This window comes from Aptenodytes patagonicus, chromosome 1, assembly GCF_965638725.1.
Source record: "Aptenodytes patagonicus chromosome 1, bAptPat1.pri.cur, whole genome shotgun sequence".
NCBI classification, from domain to species: Eukaryota; Metazoa; Chordata; class Aves; order Sphenisciformes; family Spheniscidae; genus Aptenodytes; species Aptenodytes patagonicus.
In genome coordinates, this window is record NC_134949.1 from 139,807,846 (window position 1) to 139,830,329 (window position 22,484).

At 38.8% G+C, this 22,484-nt stretch overlaps 1 protein-coding gene across 5 annotated transcripts in view; it reads left to right on the top strand.

The window, feature by feature from the left end:
* LOC143169453 (sex comb on midleg-like protein 2) overlaps nt 1–22,484 on the top strand; it is a 70,949-nt gene that overhangs the window by 18,930 nt on the left and 29,535 nt on the right. Inside the window, exons 3-7 of one of the 5 annotated variants that reach the window (XM_076356867.1) lie at nt 1,373–1,441; nt 8,014–8,084; nt 12,338–12,572; nt 16,649–16,737; nt 18,169–18,412. In XM_076356867.1, the coding sequence (XP_076212982.1) occupies nt 1,373–1,441; nt 8,014–8,084; nt 12,338–12,572; nt 16,649–16,737; nt 18,169–18,412 (708 nt within the window). Of the gene's footprint in view, nt 1–1,372; nt 1,442–8,013; nt 8,085–8,726; nt 8,764–12,337; nt 12,573–16,648; nt 16,738–18,168; nt 18,413–22,484 lie in introns of those variants that run through there. The other 4 variants (XM_076356840.1, XM_076356848.1, XM_076356876.1 and 1 more) reach the window with 4 other exon arrangements.

A 22,484-nucleotide genomic window follows, 5' to 3' on the forward strand; every position in this document is an offset into this window, starting at 1 on the left:
CATCCTATACCGTGCAGAGCCAGGTGGATGGCTTATCCCCTCCTCGCTGACTGATGGGGGATTTTGGGATTGTTGACAGAAGATTGTCATGATTCAGCTCTTCCTGTATGTGGCAGTTCCTCAATAAATAATGAAAGAAGTGGGGTGGAAATGATGAACATCACACATTGCTTGTTGGTACGCTCTGTTTCAAGAAAAGCCTTACTTACAGAAAACATAGAAGAGAGACATTATTAGGACTGAATCTTTGCTGCAGAACAACTCGTATCTTAAGTGCTTCTGATCATCAGATGCCTCTTATTCTAGGTTAGGAGTGTTTTTATTTCAAATGCAAGCCAATCAATAGCTACAGACTTAAGTGCAAGCAGATACAGTAATCGGCTACCAATACAATCTTTTGGTACAAGTGAACCATCCCTTCACCTGTCCAGGCTAACTAGGATGGCCAAAGGTATGAGCTGAGGCACCTTCCTGGAGGAGTCCCTGTTCCTGGTGCTAAGGTGTTTGCAAACCAAGAGAGTTATTCAGCCATGCAGAGCTTGATAACCTTTTTAAATCTGAGAATGTATTTGCATTTCATTTGCCAGCTCAGTGTCATATTTGAATTGTGCTTGAATTTCAGTCCACTAGTGTCAAAAGCAAGTCACCAAACCAACATATTTTAAAGACTAAAAGGAGCAGGTGGAACTGGCTCCCTCTGTCTTCTCCATTCTAGCCTCCCAGTCCCCCTCTGTGTCTCTCATACACACTGAAATCTGACAAAAATGGAATATGACAAACTCCTTTCTATATGTGTGTGGAGATAAATGGTAGAGGAGGTAGATTATTCTGAATGTTTTGTTTTGTTTTTTAATAACTGAAATGTGCACTGAGATAGCTGCTTGCATTTGAGTATTTAAGAATCTGAATATAGAATGGAATCTTTAACTCAGAAATATGCTTTTAGGGTGGGTTTTTTTTTTTCTTGTTTCTCAGTTCATTGTGGTCTAGACAAGATTTAGAAAGATATCCAGTGATCTTGAGGATCTCAAATTGCATGTAGGTTGAGTAAAGCTGTTAAAAATTAGGGCAGAGTTGCTTTTTGTGGAGCTAATACATTTTTTTGCAACTAGGTTTATTCTGATAATGTAATATAAAGTAGTCAAAAGCTCTGCTTTTTCATGCTGTACGTCTCAATATATTTTGAAAGAAAAATAGTGCAGTGATTAAATTTATGGTACAAATACCTTTTTGACTGTGCACTGAAATGAATAAAAGAAAGTCAATCTCTGGAACAAGTCATTCTGTATTGTTTGAAAGCATTCTGTGTTGTGCTGGACATCGTTATGATGTGAATATTGCATTTATTATGTAATGGAATCTTGTCTTTTAGATTCAAAGAATATTAAAAAAGAGAAAGATGGAAAGAATCGGCAGGCAAACAACCCACCTTTAAAAAGTGGTAGGTATTGCAGCTGTCAGGTTATTAGTTAAGGTACCCTAAAAGAAAAAGTGTGTATTTGGATTGTACTATCTCCTGAGGCTTTTTGCTATCTCTTTGGCTATTACTGGTGGGTAGTTAAAAACATACCATTGCTTTTGTCTAACTCTGTTGGGAAAGTATGTTTTGGTATAGAAAATGATGGTTGAAACTGCTTGACTTGAGCCTGATAGCTTTACCAGCTAAGACAAGTACTCTTTGTATATATAATCAAAGATGCTGTGTAAACATTGATTTTTTTTTTTTTTTTAATCGTTTACTGATTTGTCTGTTCTTCTAATCATGTATTTCCCAGTTTCATACCTTTTCTGCCCCAGTTATCTTCTCTTTCCTTAATGTGTTTGCTGGTGCTAAAGAAGGGCTTTTCAGTTTAATAGCCTGAGTTTTTAGTATTGCTAATGGGATTAAATTGCCTGGGATTCTAATTTTACTTTAAACTTAATCTGTTTTCAAATCATTTTTGTGCTCATAATAAACTGAGGAAGCTACACACTTGCCAGAAATGATCCAGCTTATCAAACCTCTACTATCTAGTGGACAGGCTCTACTATCCTCAACAGGTGCCATAGGGCAGCATATACATGGGTTTGCTGGCAGTTTAGCCTTTGTGAGGTGCAGTGAGAGGGCAGCGGCATCCTTATATATGCTTCATATGTTCATGTGGGTTGCTTAAATTTGGGGCAGTAAGAAATGTCATGAGTACTGTTGACTAAAGTAGAAAATCTCTTCAGGAGTCCTTAGTTAATTCTTGATAAAATATCACTGGGTTACTTAAACTCTCACTCTGCTTACATTTCCGTGCCCTCTGACTCCTAATAGACGGTCAGGTTCAGAGCTTTTCTTGGGTACCAGTGGAGGAGTTCCTTACAAGTAGTGTAGTCACTAAGTGAACGTGCTGAGATACTAACACGGTAGCTGGGTAGTTGAGGTGATGATTTTGCATACAAGATACGATACCCTGTTACCACCAGCCATAGTACAGTTTTCTGCTATTACATTTGCCAGACTTAATTCTTCCATTTCTTGGGATCCTAGCAGTCATCTTTGTTATTCTTCCCTGTTACTTTGAGACAGGAGAGGAAGTGTATTTATGTCTTGTTTTCCCTCTTCTGCAGTGTAAGAGGAGCTCCAGTCAAACTGGCCTCAGATAGCACGTCTGTGTTCTAAAATAATGTTGTCTGACATGACAGACGGAGCCCCATAAGACACCCTCCACCAGCAAAGTGCTTCTCATATGTGGATAAGATAACCATATTTCATGAGTCACTGGAAAACCTCCCTGCCTCCTTCTGTGGTAGAGAGCAAGGTGTTGAAAAAGCTTTGTGGAGAAGCAGTGCTAAGCAGGCAAGCCTTACTCTGTCATCTGTGTTCTTCCACTTGGGACTACGCTGTTAATCTAGTGTCTGAGCACGGAATTTACTCAGGAAATCTAGACTCAGCTCTGTCAAACACCTAGAGAGGAGTGCCTTGCTCAAGATTGTGCAAGATCTCTGATTTTCTATAGGTGAGATGATAATTTTTATCCTGTGTTGTTGCTCGTTGGTAGCAAGGAAGAAGAAGGAGCCTCTTGGTGCTGGATGAAGAAAGATGCCTTACAATGCTTTGGGCTAACATCCAGGAAATCTCCAGAGTTTTCAGGGGAATGTGTGATAGGAAAAGTTGAAGAGGAGGGGAGATACAGCGGTGTGAGAGGAACAGGTGAACAAATAGACTAAAGTAGGTAGGGAAAGACAGGAGGAGGAGAAAAATTCTAATTGAATGATCACAATGTATGGAAGGAGGTACAAGGTATAAAGCAGGATATAAAATACCTTACACTTAAAGTACTATGTTTGCAAGACTATGTAAACCAAAATTAAAAAGAAACCTTGTCTTTGACAAAGAGAGGTGGTGGGATGAAAACTAGAAAAGATATATCTCTGTGTCAGAAGTCTCAGGTGCATGCCAAGGGAACCTAGGGATGAGATGAGAAGACACGAGTTGCTCTGTCTGCTTAAACAGTGTTTAGACTATGGTGATACTGTATTAAACCAGCCTAAATAAACCAGAACCTTAAACTCTACCTATATACAAGTGACACTTAAATCATAGTTTTTTTAATCTTCAATTTAAATTTTGTAAAATTTTGACTTAAACTAAACTGAAGCATTATGTACAGTAGAAGAAGACAGGGAACACTTCAACAATCTGGGTATTCACATATTCATGGGAGCAGATGGGATGCCTCCAAGGGTGCTGAGGTAGTTGACTGATATCACTGTGAGGCTTCTCTCTCATTTTGGAGAGGTCATAGTGATTGGGGAAGTTTCATGATGACTGGAAAAGGGCAAACAGTATGCCCAGTGTCAAGAAGGGAGCACCTGGGGAATTACAGGCCGGCCTGTCTGACCTCAGTCTTCAGGAAGACTATGGAGAAAATCCTCCTGGAAGCCATTTCCAAGCAAATAAAGGACAAAGATGCGGTTAGGAACAGCTGGGATGGATTTGCCAAGTGTGAACCGTGTGTGATTGATTGCCTTTTGTGATAACTGATTCTGTAAACAAAGGGGAGAGCAGTGGATGCTGTTCGTCTCAACTTTAGCAAGGCTTTCTGTACAGTTTCTGTAGTGTCCTTTCAGCCAAACTGGTGAGATGTGGTTTGGATAGGTGGATGGAAAATTGACTGGACTGCCAGACAGAAAGGTTTTTGATCAGCAGTACAAAGTCCACCTGGCAGCTGGTAGCTAGTGGCATTTCTCAGAGGTCAATACTAGGGCTGATGCTATTTTATGCCTTACTGACAGACGGGGACGACTGGACAGAACACACTGTCAGCTAGTTTGTGGACAACATCTAACTGCAAGGAGTAGCTGGTAGGCTGGAAGGCAGGGCTGCTCTTCGGATGGACCTCCCCATGCTAGAGACGGGCAGACAGGAACCCCGTAAGATCCAAAGGTAAATGGAGAGTCCCTCCCGCACTTGCCAGGCTGGAGCCCTGCCGCAGCCCAGGCGGGAAGCTGGCTGCCTGGAAAGCCGTTTTGCAGGAAAGGCCCTGGAGTCCTGGCAGGCAGCAAGCAAGAGTGTGGGCCAGCAGTGTGCTCTTGTGGTGAAAGATGTCAACTGCATACCGAGTTCTATCTGCAAAGCTGAGAAGGGATTTGCTTCTTTTTGGTATTTGTGAGACCGTATCTGGAGTACTGTGTTCAGTTTTGAGCTCCCCAGTACAAGGAAGACGCTGCTATGCTGGAGCAAGCTGGCTGGCAGTCCACCAAAAAAATGAAGGAGCCGGAATGCAAGATGTAAGCAGAAAACCAGTACTGAAACAAAAAAAAATGGTTTCTTCAGCCAAAAGAAGAGAAAGTTTACAGAAGTTCGTCTTGCTGTCTTCAATTACCTGACAGGCGGCTGTAGAGGGGACAGAGCCAGGGTCCTCTCAGAGGCGTAGTGGAAGGATGAGAAGCAACAAATACTGTCGGAGCACAAGGAATTCCTACTTGAGGGAAGGAAATAAAATCTTCACATTGAGGGTGATGGAACCGTGGAGGAGCTGGAGGCTGAACTAGAGACCTCCTGGGGTCCCTTTTAGCTTGAGTTACTTTGCGTTTGGCAGGTTTGACAAGAAGTGATAGGGTATTGACACAGCATTGCAGAGAACACCAAAGGTCGTTGACCCATAGGTCATTATCAGTAATGCAAGCGACTATGGCATAAACTTATTTCCTCCGTTTTTAAATTAGTCAGTCTGTTTGCCCATGCTGATTGTCTTGGATCACTGTTTTAGAGTCTCAGTCCTGTGTTGGTTACGAACTGTTTAATTTTTTTTACAAAAGGTCCTAGTTACCTTCTGGTGTGGTTTTTTTTTTTCCTGTTTCCAGTATATGCTGGTTTGTTCTTCAGCATAAAAATTCCTTTCTTTCTCTAGTTTTCGCTTTGCTGGTGGGTTACAAAGTTGTGCTTGTTGCATAATGGGTTTTTCTTAAGCTGTTTAATTCAGCCTGCAGGTTTGAGTGGGAAGAGAAATGCATGTTAAATCATTTAGTGCGAGATAATTTTCTTAAGGATTTCTTTTTCTCAGAAGTTGCATGTTTTCAGGGGCTTTAGAATTAGAAATATATATATATATAACAACTGCTTCTTTACCTGTGCATGCTGAGAATACAGAGAAGCTTTTTGTGTAGAGATTTTTTCAATGTGATTATCTTCCTAGACATGCATCTTACATGTTGCAAACATACATTAATCTCCTGTTTCTGTGACTGCAGTAATTAAATTATAATTAGCACCATCTCTGAGAGCTTGGCTTTAATTTAATATAGTGTATCTTCACAGGTGGAGAGGTTCTAATTGAAACTGCAGGTCATTTATGCTTGATGAAAGAGGTTTCGATAGCCAGGATTTAAAGCAAAGAGCCAGGCAATGTTGTTTTCCTCTTGGCTTTATCTGCAGCTGGCTGCTTGTGTTACCTTATGTGTCTTTCTAGTAAATGTTTTGTGGAGAAAAAAAAAGTTTGTTTCCCTCTGTAATTCTGGGTCATCCCACCAAATTTACAATCCTGTTATAACAATTGAGATCATTTGGGAAATGTAGAGAGAACTTGTTCGGAGGAGGTGAACGGGGGTTACTCCTGATGAAAGGTGCTGTCTCTGAAGTATCTACATTTATACGGTCTTTAACACAGCGAGGCTCTGATTCATGATTACAGATTTTACATCATTAGATCTGAGACAGCTGGGACATAGCTAACATTTTCTTTTTGCTGGATTTAATTTTAGTGAGTTGGGTACTTTATAAAGGTAAACTATGATTAAAAAAATTTTTTTTTTTAAATCATAAGTCAACTTGAAGTGGCAACTTTATTATTAGAATTGAAGAATTTTTGTAAGATGAAACTCTGCTAGCAGTTCATCATATTTAATTTTTGCAGCCTCCTTGCCCTGTCAATGAAAAGAACAACGGCTCTGGAGGCTACTTTCTGGAGAAAGCTCTGAAGAGCCATTTCCTGAGTGTGCCTTCCTGAAATACAAATATCTAACATATGCTTATGTTAATGTACCCTGTCTTTTGTGGGTAATACAAAATCTCTGTAACTGTATAAATGTGTGAATAAAATTTTCATTCCAAAATAGGTGGACTTCCAAGATGTTGTATGGAAACTTCTTTGTTACCAGCCTACATACACTCCAGACCACCAAATTAACAGCTTTTGAGATTTTACTGACTTGTTACATAGCTAGCAACCACATGGCCTCTGCAGTGCCAAGGACAAATCACTCGTACACTTTTGAGTCTGTTATGCCAAAAAAGAGGATCTCAGCAGGCCAAGGGGGGTAGTTCTCTTCTGCTTGAGGCACTATATATTTTCAACTAAATGCTGTGCTAATGCAGGCAGACTCTGGGTTCGAGCCACCACGCATCCTTCAGAGAAGCTGTGTGTGAGTGCTGGAAAATGCTGCCATTTTCTGATTGTTTCTTTGCTTCTCCTCTCTCCTGAAAATTGCAGAGATGTGTTTAACTGTGCCCAGTGGCATTTTTGGAAGGATTACTGATAAACCTGGTGCGGTCTTTCCATCATCACCAAGGATTTTGCTATAGGCCGTGTGAATGGCCGTTGCTGAGCCGCTGGGTGGCATCACTGCATCATTTTGCGGTTCATGGGTGATTTACTCTTCAGGAACATCAGAAAGATGCCAGCTGTCCAAACAAGAAAAATAAGCAGAAGAGCTTACTTAGATAATTTAGGAACAAAAACATTAGCTGTGCCATTGTAGTTTTTCTCTTGTGCTTTATGTTAATTTAAGTAATGCTTGCTTATATATTTGATGTTAGTACTTCATACTGTTCTATTCATGCAAAACTGATAACACTGATTAAATCAAATGCAGAATACACTCACCCGTGCACATAATGCCAATATTAACACTCGAAAAAATACCATGGTTCTGTTGCTGAACATTGCCATAATATTTACCCTACAAAGAGAAACCTTTATCAGACTTCAGATGAAAAGAGACAAAGATGCAGTTGGAAGGCTGTGCTAATCCTTTTGCTTTCTAGTGGACTGGGGATAGTATTCTCAACATATATTTCAACAGAATCTACGTGTCTGTGTTTTTCAACATATATCATCTCAGTACTCCTATGAGGTCATCATATCAGTCCTGCTGTTAGGGGAACTAAGATACAGAAAGGCTAACGTGATTTGTACAAGGATACTTGGGAGGTCCTTATGCAGAGAATTGAATCTAGATATCCTGACTTGTATCTTTGTATGTGGACCACAAAAAAAAAAAAAATTGGGGAAGGTTTATATTGATTTTGCCTATTGTGTGATCGCCCCTATGAATTAACGGTACCCTTAAAGCTCCTTGAAGGGTTGTATGTTTTTCAAAGGTGGAGTTTCTATTTGAGAGTAATCCTGTTATTGGAAAAAAAAAAAATGTATTCTACAAAAAACCCAGGGTTTTTCTGTCCCTTTCTTTTCCCCAACCCCCCTCTTTAATTTAAGTTCCCTTTAAAAACTGTCTGTATGGTCTTTTTTGTCTTATGTCTTCCAGAACAGTTTAATTGGGATGATTACCTGAAAGAGACTGAATCAGTAGCTGCCCCTCTGCATTGTTTCAGACAGGTATGCCAGATACTATTTTGCAAGTGTGTGTATATATATGCACGTTACAGGGTGATCCTAGAGCAACTTTTATGCTTAGACTGCTTGCAAGCTTCCCATTTGCCTTCTTTTGATCTCTAGTTATCAGTAGCTTACAGTTTTGGCAGATGCTAGCTACTGAAATCTTTTCATTCTTGGTTTCCGCCTCAAGCCAAACTTTGAGGGTTTCATGTAAATTGTAGCTTTGGACTCTGTTTTCCTTTAAAAAACCCCACTAGTTAATGAAAACAAATAGTCTTATCAGAGTTCAAAAACATTTTCTACTTTTTTCAGTAATCTTAGAGGTACCATGGTTTTAGTGAGAATTAAAATTTGGCTGCTCGTCAGTCAGAGGAGCCTTTCTCCTGCCCATTTCTGAAAGAGTCCTTTCAATTCTGGCTAGCTACAAGGGGTGTGTGTGTGTGTGTAGTAGAGTTTATTCACCACTTCTTTTCTGGATCTCTCAAATATGTTTAATTTTGTCTCTTTCTGAACAGAGTGCTTTTTACTAAGGAGTAACAGATATTGAAGTTAAAATAAATCAAGGGGAATATATGGCAATACAAAGGAAATACCGGATTTATAATGAAGGGTGTTTAATGTACTATTTTATATTTTACATTGTGCCCTACAGATTTGATTCCTCCCCACCTGATGGTTGGTATGTATTTGCAGATGCAGTTTAAATCTATCATCTTGTGTGAGCTAATGACCTCCAGTTATTCAGCCCTCCGGAGACTGAGTCGACCTCAGCAGGCATCTTTCTCTCTGTAGAGGGAGCCAGGGCTGGTATTTTCTCAAGTTGAGGAGTATCTTAGCTGCGTAAAGTTAAATAGGATGAGTTTCGTTCTGTATGCCTTCACTGCGTTAGGAAGATAGATGCTGAAGGAATTGGATAGTTCAGGTTGATAGAACTGTAATAGGTGTGACAAGCAGTGCATGTCTAGTTTAGTGGATTGGGCATGTTCAGAAAGGTATCTTCTAGGGTTTGTTGGTAGTCTGATGGTACTGTAAATGATACTGGCCTCCAGTGGGGACCAAACAAAAAGCAACACAAACAGAATAGTCTGAGGAGGAGAGGAACCGTCACTCAGTGAATCTGAAGTAGTTGCAGGAATGGAGAATAGGGAGAGAGAAATGCAGGTGGTAGTGTTTCCTTGTACTAGATCTTGAATCTCAGGTTGCTCTTCACAGATGAGGATAAAGGAGAAAGAGCCCTTCACATGCTGCTTTCAATGAGAGATGGCTAAGAATAGCAGTGTCCATAGCTCTGTTTGAATGGAACTTCAGAATTTAATTCTACAGTATGTGTTTTTTCATAGTGGATACCAGCTCAAGGCGGAGACCTCAAACTCTGCTTGGGTAGAGGCAGAGGGCAGTAGCTCATCCCTGGATCATTCTGAGGTTAATGCAATACTCACAGACCATAGACCACCATGACCAGAGTGTATGCTCCCGAGAGATGTAGCTACTGCAGAAAGCTGCTCAGAAGCCTTTCCTTATGCCTTTCTTGACTCTTCCTCTTCCCTACTAATGCTCAAGAGGTCCAAACTGAACAACCGAGTAACACCTTAAATAAAGACACTTAAGTGACATGCATTGACCGAGATAGATAAATCCGAGTGGCCTGGATTGCTTAAGGAGTCTGTGGGTTGGAAAGAAGAGCTTTAATTTCTGTGCACAGCAAATTTCAAAACAATTTACATATGCAGACTTTCAGTTTTTCTAAGAGTTGACCTTTAAATAGAAAGTGATATGCAATGTTAATTAGTGCAGAGCTAGCTCCTCTCGCTACATAAGGTTTGCAGATTTTAGAAACTAAAGTGCTTGAGCTTTGTGTAGGACTAATTTGACTTTTATTGGGTTACGCATGAATTGTACGTGTCATTATCACTCTGTGTAATGCAAAGAAATACACTGCTGTGGCCAGCCAGAACACAAATAGCAGAGAGAAGTTTAATTTGACAATTATATCCAGAATTTGTGACCTGTGGGAATTCTACAAAGTTTAAATTTTGTAGTAATTAAAAATGACCTGGGGAGCAATAAATTAAAGCCTCTACCATAAATTAAGATACAGGCACAGACAGCTAATGGAAATTGATTAACGTATTTATCTTAATTTAGAAGATATTTTATCTGTTGCTCTAAGTTGTTTTTAATTACTACTTAAAATTTCGATGCATTCCACATCCCTTTCACCCTGAAACTTTTTTTCAAGCAGTCAAAAATTTTAAATAAAAAAGCTCAGTCCCTTGTGGTTTGAACAGAGCTTAAAACAAGGCTGTTACTGAGCGGGTTTTGTTATTTTGCTGTAAGGACTGACTGGCATGGAGGAGTTACCTTTTAGTAGAATGCCTTGAGTTCTTGGTATTTAAGCAAGCTCACCTTTTCTACGAACAAATAAACAAACTCCCCAATTTCTCAATTTCAGTTGCCTTTCGTGGTTGTAGAAAATAACAGCTTGACAAGCAATATCCTGAAATTGAATTGCCCTTTAAATTTAATATGCCCAGGCTCCCCTTTCAGACAGCCTGCTGTCTAAATGCAGCATTGGCAGATGCTACACTCAGCATTCACTGAATATTGCTCTCCTCTTTGTTTTTTGGGCTCCGGCTCCTCCAGGGCTCCTGCTGTTGATCTAGGGTGTGTTGTAAATAGTGCACCTGCACACCATAGCAAGTAGAGCAAGATGTATTTTAAAAAAATTAAATGCGGTGGAGACAAAATATCACTAACACTTGTTGCAGTAGCAGATTTCTTCAGCCTTTTCCTGTGTACCCAGGCAGATAAATGCACCCTTATCTGCTTACTATGGGATCCCCACTTGACCTGGTCAGGCAAGCAGGAGAAGGGACATAGGGATCTTGTGAGCGTGAATGCCCCTGGTTTTGGTTTTTCTACCTGCCTCCCATATTAGGATTCAGATTGTGTTAGTCTGTATGGGATAGCTACTGGGTTTAAATGTCATGGGGAAGGCTGTCTACAGTTCTTGGCATCTGCATTCAAGAGCAGCATTGTACTGGAAGAGTTGCAGAAAAGGGCTTCCAGGGTGATAGGAGAATAGTCATCCTCTCCTAAGGGAGACTTCAGTGCTCGGCTTATTTAACTTGTTGAAAGAGTACTGAGAAAGGGTTGGGTTGCCCTCTGTAAATACACTGTAGATTTTGCTGTTATTTGCAAAGGTGTAAAAAGAATTTAAGTTAAATGATAGTGTTGGAAAAAATTTCCATTAATAAATTTAGGCTGGAAATGAGGAGACGTCTAAAGAGAATAGTGAGAGGCATTCAGTCCCACTTAGTGTTAATACAAAGTTTTGAACATCATTAGATGATGTTATTGCTTGCAGTACTACAGTAGTCAAGTAATCAGACTGCGATCCAATCTCTGCCAGTAGTGTGTCGATACATGAGTAAAAAATACTTTCCCTCTCTTTTGTTCATCTTTAGCTTGTGACAAAAAATTCTGCTCGAAGACCAAGTTGCGTTCGTCACGTTTCTTTTCCCTGTGCTAGTTAAATTGGCATTTCGTTGTATGTGTATGAATATATTCAGTTCTCTATGAATAAGCACAAGCTGCAATTTTTGTCTTAGTGCAGAAGTTTTATGTGACTTTAGGACTGTCTGTTTTCTTTCTGTAAAATGCAGTTAACACTAACTCCTTTTTCTGTCTTCTTTCTTTGTATTGTAAGCTTCTCTTTTGATGCAGAAACTCTTGCCATGAGCTTTTTGTAGTGCCTAGTGCAGTAGGGTCCAAATTTTGTTTAAATTTCCAAGATGATATTATAATGAGAATAACTGTCTTTTGAATTGAAAGCTAATAAATCTTGTGGGTGTGTTTTTTTTTTCGTGGGTTGATTTGGGGTTTTTTTTGAGTTGAATGTCATGTTTCCTGATGTCCTTGTTTTCCATTCACTTTAGGTATTAATCACTGCTCCCCCATCTTTATGTTCATATCTTCGTCAAGATTCCCTTGTTACCTTTCTCAGCGTGCTTATCTTTTCAGAAATCAGTCATGTTTATGCAGTAGGAACATCAAGTATCTGAAATGGTAGCTGTTGGTAGGTTATCCAGCTGCCTTTTCTGACTTACTACTGAACACTCAAAGTTCAAAGGCTTCTTTATGTTTACCATTTATATTATACGTTTGGATGAATGAAAGCTGTATGTTGAACTGGCTGGTAAATTTAGCAATACTAGCAACAATAAGAAAGTGTCTTTTACCTTTTATTGTAGTCTAGAATTCCACCTACGAACGATTTCAAAGTTGGTATGAAACTGGAAGCCCACGATCCTCGCAATGTTACCTCGGTTTGTATAGCTACAGTAATTGGAATCACTGGTGCCAGGCTAAGGTTGCGGCTGGATGGAAGCGACAACAAAAATGATTTTTGGAGGCTTGTGGATTCCTCGGACATACAGCCCATCGGGACCTGTGAAAAGAAAGGGGGCATGCTCCAGCCTCCGCTTGGTAAGAAACAAAGCTTCTGAACTAATGTGTGTGGAGTATTGCTTTAATGAAGTCGATTTTACCTTTTTGTCTTGACAAATTCAATGGTACTAACATTTCACCAAACCATTATTTAATTGAAGAAGAGGTAAGCAAACTAATTCAGGCTAAGTGAATTGTGGCTTTTTCTTTTTGGATTGCTTTGACATAAGAATGAGCAGAATAATTAGTTTGAGTTCTGCTATTTTTTTTAAATAGTCCCTTAATATTAAATGGGAGTGTCTGACAGCTTTCTTAATGATGAGAAACACTGTCATGTGCACATTCTGTAAATGTTCCCTCATACACACGCTGTCTTACGAGTGTGTATGGATACAACGTTTTATTGCTTGATGCTGTGCATGCTCCTTTGAGCAGACCTCCGTAAGAACTGGGGAAAGCTGACTTGCCTTTCTCCTCTTCAGTAAATCAGAGCAGCCCTCTAGAAGGCGCTCGCTGTTAACCGACCTGTGAAACGCCCAGCAGGGCTGCGGGAGGTGCATCAGTTCAGGACAGTCTGAACGTTTTCTCGGGCACTGAGCAAATTGGTTGTGGTCTGGGAAGGGCAGCATGAGGGTGGGTTAACGGTGGCATTGCAGCATTCTGCTCTGAGCTAGGAAAAATAGCACTCCAGAGCTTTAACAGACTGCAAGCTTATATTGCATGCGATTCTCATCTCCTCAAATCGACACATGTTGGGGGACGTCTGATGAGTTTGTCGTGACTCGTTTGTGAGCATGACGAATGTTCGTGAACGAGGTGTAGCTTTCCTATGCTTAGAAATAGTATGCAGAATTTCTTTGCCTTCCATGAGCAATACGGGTGACAACTTTACATGTCTCCCCAAACTGACAAATAGCACTTGGGCTTAGTGTTATTGAGGAAGTTTATTAAATGGGGAACTGTACAAAGGAATTCCTTGCTATATGATGAATAGTCAGAGGTAACTTTGACTAACTACTAGGGGTAATAAAGTATGATATCACCTTTCTTTGCTGTGATTAACCTATATATTTAGATTTGCATTCTTGTACTGTATTTGTTATCGCTTAAACTTCTAGGTGTGGAAATCTTTGAAGAAACACATTTTTCACATGGTTCTGAAAATAGTTCTGCTTTTAAAAAGGAGGAAAAATAATGACCAAAATTTATCTTACCCCCTCCAACCCCCCCCCCCAACAGCAACATCCCCTCTCCTGTTACCCTGTTATGTTCTGTAATTTCTAGAAGATGCAAGAAATAACATTCTTAATATAAGAAGTGAACTGTAAGCAGAAATTGGTTACTGCTGGTTTCCCATAAACGTACTTCTGGTTTGGTGTCATCAGTAACTCTTATAGATTTCTCATCAGAGGTTTAGTGCAGACAGGTATGCTTTCTCTTAGTAGCCTCTCAAAAAACTTGTCATCCCAATTTGTTAACAACTTTCAGTTCTTCTGTTTGAAAGATGAAGTGAAAAGTACCATTTCACTACAGTATGAAACTTGATTTGCTTGTAGAGAGGCAAACAGACACAGGAGCAGTTGATATAACTATTAAGACACTTCACATAGATTATAAGGGTGATTTTTGTGCTGTTGTGCTGCTTTAGAAACACAAGAAAAGCAATGCAACCAGGGTGCCAGTCTGCAAAAATATTATTTGGGATAGATAGATAGATACAGTTTGAGCCCAGAAGGGCTTTTTTCCTTCTTTCGTGTGGATATATAGAGGTTTTGAATGAAAACACTGGAAATTCTTGACACCTGGGGGAAAAGTAAAATTTTTTTTTTTTTGAGAAGTTACTCAGTTTAACCTCTCTGAAGTTCTTTGTATAACCTTGTAGAATGAATGCAGTGATAACAGTATGAAAGAGGGTTGTAATAAAGAGTATACCTATTCCTTCAGCTACACATATGTACAGTGTTAAATATATGGCTTCAGTTCAGGAGCATAGTGCTTTTTAAAATGTGTTTCTAAACCAGTCTGATGAATAAAACAACTCTGGTTATGTATAATGGAGGCAGTCGATCCGTTAAGAAGAGAAACTTTCCACGATCGTCAGTAGAAAGGTTGATGCCTTCTCTTCGGGTACCGTTTCTTACTCCTATTCGGTCAGGCTGCTTGTAGTGCAGCACCTAACAGGCAGCTGTTTCCCTGCACCCAGGCGTGTAAGTTTACCTGCCCTCTGAACAATTGCTGGTTATTCAGAAAAGAATGCGAGTGCCATTATTTTGTCCCTCCTGCCCTAGATTTTTCTAGAGATAGGCTGAATTCCAGCAATCAAACATTCTGGCATACCTAGATAAATTTTTGAAAAAGCCTTTTTGGCAGTTTTACAGCATCCTGTTCCTGGGTGTATAATTACCTCCTGTTAGACATTTAAGCAACTGATTATTCTTTTTTTTCTGAGTAGTAGGGAACCTTCTAGATACTAATGTTCTGCTTCTATCGTAATAACTAGCTAAAATAGTCCTTCCTACCTGATTTTTACATAGGTTTAATTATGCATGTTACATAAGAGTTTTGCAAAAGTGATTAATGTAGCAAAGGGTTCCTGTTCCAGCCTCTGTTTTTCATAGGTGAGCTTTTTTGTTGTTGAGAGCTTAATGTTCTCAACAAATTTCGCTGAGGATAACATTTTCTCTGGTTTTACCAGGACAACTTAAAGGCCAAATGAAGTTAATTGAAACTGTTGTTTAGTTGTCATTCTTCTGTCTTGGGTATATGTCTTTTCTGGGCTAGCTGGTTAGGAATATTGTGTTTCAGTAACCACATGTGTTTAGGTTGTATAAAGACTCTGGTATCAAACCAGGACTGATAATCAGCTCAGCAGTCCTCAAATTATGACACCGTTTATCAAATATGAACTTTGTATTCATTTAGGTGTTGCATAGCTAGTTCCAACTTGAAAACTGTTTATTCAACTGAAGATAGCTTAAAGCTACTAGTTAAAGAACAATTATAGCATATAATCCAATTTTAGATGACTTAATGATTTAACTGATCAAGACTTGCAGATACGTTCCACCTTTCTACTTACATATTTTTAAGCGAATTGTTGAGGCTCAGTTATGAGGGAACTCATCAGTTCCTGGCAGATTCTGGTACTATTTGCTTTGTGGAAAAATTTCCAATTTGCTCTATTATGTCTGTTTTTCTGTAGAAGTGTGCCAGACATATAGCTGCTAAAGATGCAGAAAAAATGTCCACTATGTCTGTTATCTTACTCATTACTTTGAGACATCCATTTGGAAGGCACAGAAAGCAAAAGGATTTTTTTTTTGTTTTGTTTTATTTTTTTAACTGGAAAGTAGTTGATTCTGAGGGAAGATTATCTGGAATGAGAATGTTTTCAGCCAAACCTTTGTTCTGCTTGAATAAGATAGTTCATCTAAACAAATTTGATTATTGTTTCTGCTTTTTATTTACTTGTTAATGAAGAATATTAAAGTAGAAACATCTTCCAGTTTGTTTTCCAATGTGATTCATGCATTTATTAAAATAATTGTAATTTTGTTCTTCCCTGTTACGCGTTCTTTGGCTTTTAAGGCTATTTATTTATTTATTTTTAATGGAGGAGGGAGAAGAAACTGATTGTTCTTTTTTTTTTGTCTGTGGTCTGGTGAAAGAATTACCTTTTTATTTTCGAGACACTTGTATCTCCTCAATAAATGAGAGAAGCTGGAGCAGAGGATGTTGTTTCAGAATGAGAGCAAAAAGCAGAACTGAAAAGTAAGCTAGGCGCTTGTGCTGGGGAACTTCCCCTGGACCAGGGACTGTGTGGGACAACCTTATGGTCTCCTGTGCTAGAACTTAACGACATGTAAGTCCTAGATGTTTATCTGTAATATCACAAATTATGATGAGTGATTCTGCAGGCAAGTCACTCAGAATGGAAATGCATTGCACAGCTTTCTGCACCGACAGCGACCCTGTTTGTTCCTTCTTGGCTACTTCTATTTTGGCCAAGTCCAAAATAGAGGGAATGAGGCATTAGTAAAACAGACTTTATATCCTTCTCCTCCTGTTTTATTTTGCACACTGAAAGTAGGGCTATTTGTTTGTTTGTTACTCAGGGTTCCAGATGAATGCATCGTCTTGGCCAATGTTTCTCTTAAGAACTCTCAATGGAGCTGAAATGGCACCCGCAGCATTCTTTAAAAAGGTAATAAGAAAGGGACTGCTAGTAAACAACTTTCTAACAAGTGGTCCATGGTTACATTTTTTAATGAGGATGCCAAGATATTACCCTGTTGTCTGCAGCACGGGAAGGCAAGACTGTTATTTAAAATTACTTTGAACTGGATTGGCAAGCTACAAAGCTAGACAGGAAGCTTCTAGTCTGCTTCTAGTCCGTTGAGATGGGCATCTCTTTTCCTGAGTTAAGACTTTGAAGTATGGTGTGTTATTTAGAAAAATTGTGTTAGCTCATTTTTTGTGTCTCGTGGATTTAAGATACAATGCATATCACATTTCTTAACAGCACCGTATTCATGTGATTGTGCACAAGAGTGGAAAAAAAAAATAATGGGTAATAAGAGCCATTGGAATACAGTGGTGCTTGGAAAGGTTTTGTTAAACGTTTTCATTGGGCCCATATTCATCATTTAAAATGTAGTGAGAAAGTAGTTGAAAATGGCAGAAAAAGCTGTTCAGTTTTTTAAACATGACTCTTGAGTAAGTTACTGTGAAACATGAAAAATTATATAAAACCAACAACAATATTAAAATGACTTGGTTCAACTTTTTGTCGATGTGTAAAACCCTGCTGTCGCATTGAGTGCCTTCATTTTTGATACTGAGAGTGACATTGACAAGTATGTCAGCAAATCCAAGAGTTGGGTTCAGACCTGCAATCGCATTGCTTGCGTGTTAACTTTATATAATTATATAAATTTTTAATATAAGATTATATAAATTTTCTGAGGTGTGATGAGCCACGCTTCCCTGTGCTGGTAGGCCAGCACATCCGAGACGGCTTTTGGATAATGAGGTTCCTGAGGCTGAGGTGGGAATTCAGGTTCGATGGGGTCACAACTCCTGCTGTGGGGGTACACTTATGCTGGTCACATTGACTTGATTTTTGTTTTTCTTTTGTTCGCTTGGAATTGGTCTAAGGCCAACTGAGTTAACAGAGGCCTATAAATAATGTCCAATGCTAATGAATTTTTCATGGATTAATTGGGAGGTGAAGCTTTTACCAGACAGTTATCAGTCCCCAGAAATATCCATTCCCTGCAAACCTCCTCTTCTTTATTAGCATGTAATAATTTCATTTTAGTGTCTTTGCTGTCTTGCTGCCCAGACATAATGTATTGGGTGCAACCTATTGCTTATGTAAATACTTTTAACAGGGTCTTTCTGTCATGGAGAACTTTGCTAATTATCCCAGCTGTGTTTGTGGGAACAGAATCTCGATTTTTTTATAATACAGAAGAGCAAAAGCAAATTTGAAATATGAGTAAGTTTCCTTGAATGTCTGCTGTAACTTTTTGAGTAGTGAGTTTAAGAAGTAAGGACTTGCAGAAAAATAGAGGCTTTTTTTTTTTTAAGAGGCCATAGAAATACAAATATTCTACCACTCTTACTTTTGTAGGAACCACCAAAACCTGTGCCAAACTGCTTTAAAGTTGGAATGAAACTTGAAGCTATAGATAGAAAGAACCCATACTTGATTTGCCCAGCAACCATTGGAGATGTTAAAGGAGACGAAGTTTTTGTTACATTTGATGGCTGGAGAGGAGCATTTGACTATTGGTGCAGATGTGATTCTCGAGATATTTTCCCAGTCGGATGGTGTAGCTTGACAGGAGATGCATTACAACCACCAGGGAACAATGGTAAGATGACTAATAATATTGCTTAATTATTTTTCCCTTCAATTACAGCAGAATTTTAAAAACCAGCTGGCTGTATGCAGATAAGACTGAAGATTTGATTTGTGAGTAGCTGATGAGGATGAAATGTTGTTAAATTTTCTTTATGTAGTTTAAAGCTAATAGGATAGTTTCTAGGAAACAATTTTTGTCTGTTCATAGTAACTCTGGGAACAGGTTTTATTCAATACTGTTAGGAGGGCTTTTGATAATCTTTAATTTTTGTGTGCTTGTGAAGAATCTTGGACTTAAACTAGATTTGCTGTTTGTATTATAGATAGTTAAATGCTCCTGTTTAATGATACTAATATATTGGCTGCAGCAGCACTTTAGATTAAGCTAACTGCTAAGAAAGTAAAGTAGTCTTTGCTTCTGTGATGATTGAAGGTTTAAACTATATATTGAGTGTTTCTTCTTTCATACATACAAAATTCTGTCTTGAAGCTGCCTATTCTGAATGCTTTATCATCCTCATGCCTTTAAGGATGTTTGTACATAGCATTACAGAGTGCCTTTAACTAATGGCCACTGTGCTTTATACGTACAGCTATCTACCTTAGAATGAAGGGAAATGGAATAAAGAGGGATATCCCTGAATGTAATCCCTCTGCTACTCTGGGGACCTCTTGTCATGTTTCTGTAGCGTAAGGCTTTTCTGTCAAACCGTTTGGGCTCTTCTATCCTCACTCCCTTCAAATTTGACAGGAAGAGAGGTTTTTAAAGAGGGGAACTACATTTTAATTAATTACTTTAATATCGTTGACCAGAATCATTTGTTCTCATGGTGAGCATTTTCAGAGCTGGCGTTAGGTGAGTAAGGAACGAGTAGACCGGTATCACAGAACTCTCACTGGAAGTACCAAAGGAACAGAAGCAAGAAGGCAAGAAATCAGTCGTGTTTCCTGCCCTCTCCATCCCCGTTGTTTTTCTCAGTCTTTTGCCAGCAGGTCAAGAACCATATGGAAAATCTAACTGAAATCAGTTAGGGGTACCTCTGCATCCTTGCCCTTACCTGCCTGTCTGTAGTTACTGTCTGCAGTTACTGCCAGTGGTCATAGTACCTGTAATCTAGTTTAGTCCATTTTGACGGATTTCAGCAAGGGAGCAACTGTGTGTGTAGCTGTACTGGCGGATCCAGGATGATCTGCCAGTACAAACCTGCAGTGAGAAGGCAGGGGGAAGTCATCTAATAGGTACCAAGCTGACCTCAGTCTTAATGTTTCTGTGCTCCCAATCTGTAAACTGTCTTTCTCAGCTTCCTCAGAAGGTTGACCTTGTCTTGAGAAATCATGAATGGGATGTGTTGTTATGTTAATTATGTTAACTGTGGTGAAATAAAATGGCTTTATACAAAAGGGACTCTGTAAATAAGTGGCGTAAAATTTTTAGAAGATATTTTTGTGACAGTTTAGATTGCCGAGTCCAATTGCATCTTCTGGAAAGAAGTATTATTAAATTGTTTAGTCTACTCCAGTGTCACTGCTGGAAAACCAGCAATATTTTGTGATAATATGTACAGAATTTTTCTTGCCTGATTAGTGCTTGATAGAGATCAAAGAATTGTTTAACAATTAGCTAGTAAAGTTGATTACGTATTCCAGTTGTTCAGGTAATAAAACAAACAAAAGTCTTGAGTATGTTCAAATTTGCTGAAGGCTTGAAATACCTACCGAGGTATTTTTATGGATTCTATTGCTTTGTTATAAAGAACAATAGCACTTTGGGCACTAATAAAACCTGAAGCAAGGTTCTTACAGACTTGTAGTCAAAACTGAGAATTTTGGACATGTGATAGAAACTGAGAGCGGAGAGGTGCAGGCTGGGGATTTCATTATTTTTAATTCTAAAAGTGAGCCCAAAGTTAATTGCAGTTTTATTAAAATTGTATGTGCTCCTTTTTTCCCTGTTCTGAGCATAAGGAATTTGTTCTTTCAATTTTGTTTCATGTGCTTATTTTTTTATGTGCTGTTTGTGCACATTATATGCACTTGTCAAATTTACATAGCTAGATGAAATATTTTTTGCTCTCACGTTATGTTTTTCACTGTTATTTGATCACTTTTGAGCCATTAAAGAACTGTAATGATAGTCCTTTATTAAGATGTAAATAATAGCTTCAAGGAGAGTGTAATCAAGTCGTTTCAATTCAGAAACATGATAATGTTGTCAGGATTCTTCATTAAGTCACATTAACATTGACTACTCCTGTTAAGGAAGAAAGTATGACAGATACTATATTGTAGCGATTCATTTGGAATATTATAGTAGTATTCTGGCCTGGACTATTTTCCTGCAGGTTAGTTTAGTACTTCTGCTTTGAATTACCGCAGTAGAAAGTGAAAATAATTGACTGTGTGTGGCTTAGATTTCAGAGTGAATATAATGAGAAGTATTCTTGATTTTTTTTTTTTTTTTTTGTAACTACCTTTCCTGAAAGCATTTAAATGTGTTAAACCATTAGTTAAAGGACTGAAAAAAACCCTTAGATTTTAGTGAACAAGCAAAACCAATATCCTGCAATCTAAGTATGAAAGCAATAAAGGATGCTTTAAATTTCATCCATACCTGGGACAACAATTTCCTGCCATGAGACTTATATTTTGGGGTCTAATTTAGCCTTTTGAAAGGGAGATGAAATGCAGTAAGGGAGACAATATGAAAATTAGGGAAGATTTTATTTCAGCTGTTTACTGTCTTAGCCATTTAGGACGCCCAGAGAGAATGTAGGGCCTCTGTCACGGGAGGTTTTTAAGAACCGTTTAAACACAGGCTTCTTAGATATGGGTGAATTTATTCAGACCAGATTACGTGGTATATTTAGTCTTTATAGCCCTATCTTCTGTAACTTGCATTGGTTTTAGACAGATAAGCTCAGGAACTGAGATGCAATTAATAGAAGACAAAATGGAGAAGGTAGGTGAAAAGTTGTTTTGGACCAACTGTTTTTAGCATTCAGGCCTTAATCTTCGTGTTGATGTTTTGTCTTTGGTCCTTATCAGAAAATGTGACTTAAGTGGACCTGGCTCGGTATCAGGGAATGTGTACAGTGGTATGAAATGTTGCATTCAATATTTATACTAGCAGAAGCTGTGCTTAGCTAATACTATAGTTTGTTTCCTTAGAAATATCTCTGATAGTAGAAATTTGTTATGTATGGTTTGACAACAGTGCTTGATGTTGGCTTGGCCTGCTGGCCCAAGGTTAATATTTTAAGGATGCAGTAGATTGTTTTCTCTGTGTCTCTTGGTCACCTACGTGCTTTTAGAGATGACGTTCAGGAACGTCGTTGTGAACTATAGCTGGTGAAAAAAGTTGGCATGATAATGTCTATGCTGGATCAATCTGAAGGACCATCTGCTCTAGCAGGCTTTCTCCAGCAGTGGCTGAAAGCAGATGTCTGAAGAAAAACATAAGCACATAGGAGAGAAGTTTGCAGAAGTATTCCTAATATCTGGCCGTCTACAACCCAGTGCCTCCCAAGCCCAGAATAATGCTTTTATGCTGAGAATAACTACTCCTGTTAAGCTGCTGGAGGAGCTTGATCTATTTTGTTCAGTTATATTTTGGAGCCATCTGAACTTTTAGCACCTACAACATCCTGTAGTAAGGAGTTCTGTACTAGGTCCTGTGGAAAAGGAAATATTATTTTTCTTGCTGGTAGTTTTATTTGTTGTCCTCATGTTCTTGTACTGAAATAGCTTCTTGTACTTCCAGTACTTGTCCAGGAAGAGACAGTAAATAGTCATTCCCTAATTGCCTTCTTCATATCTATCATGATTCTGTAGACCTATATTCTAGCTTCCCTCAGCTATCTGTATTCCAAACTTGTAAAATCCTGTTCTGTTTCATTTTTCACTGTTAAGGGATCAGTTTAATTCCTCTGATCACCCTTGTTCTTCTGTACTGTTTCCATTTCAGCCATGGCATTTTCGAGCCACTGGAACCAGAAGTGTACAAGCTATTTAAGCTTAGTGGCATAGTGGTGGTTTCTGTTTTGTTTTCTGTTGCTTCTATAATTAGTCATGAATTGGTATTT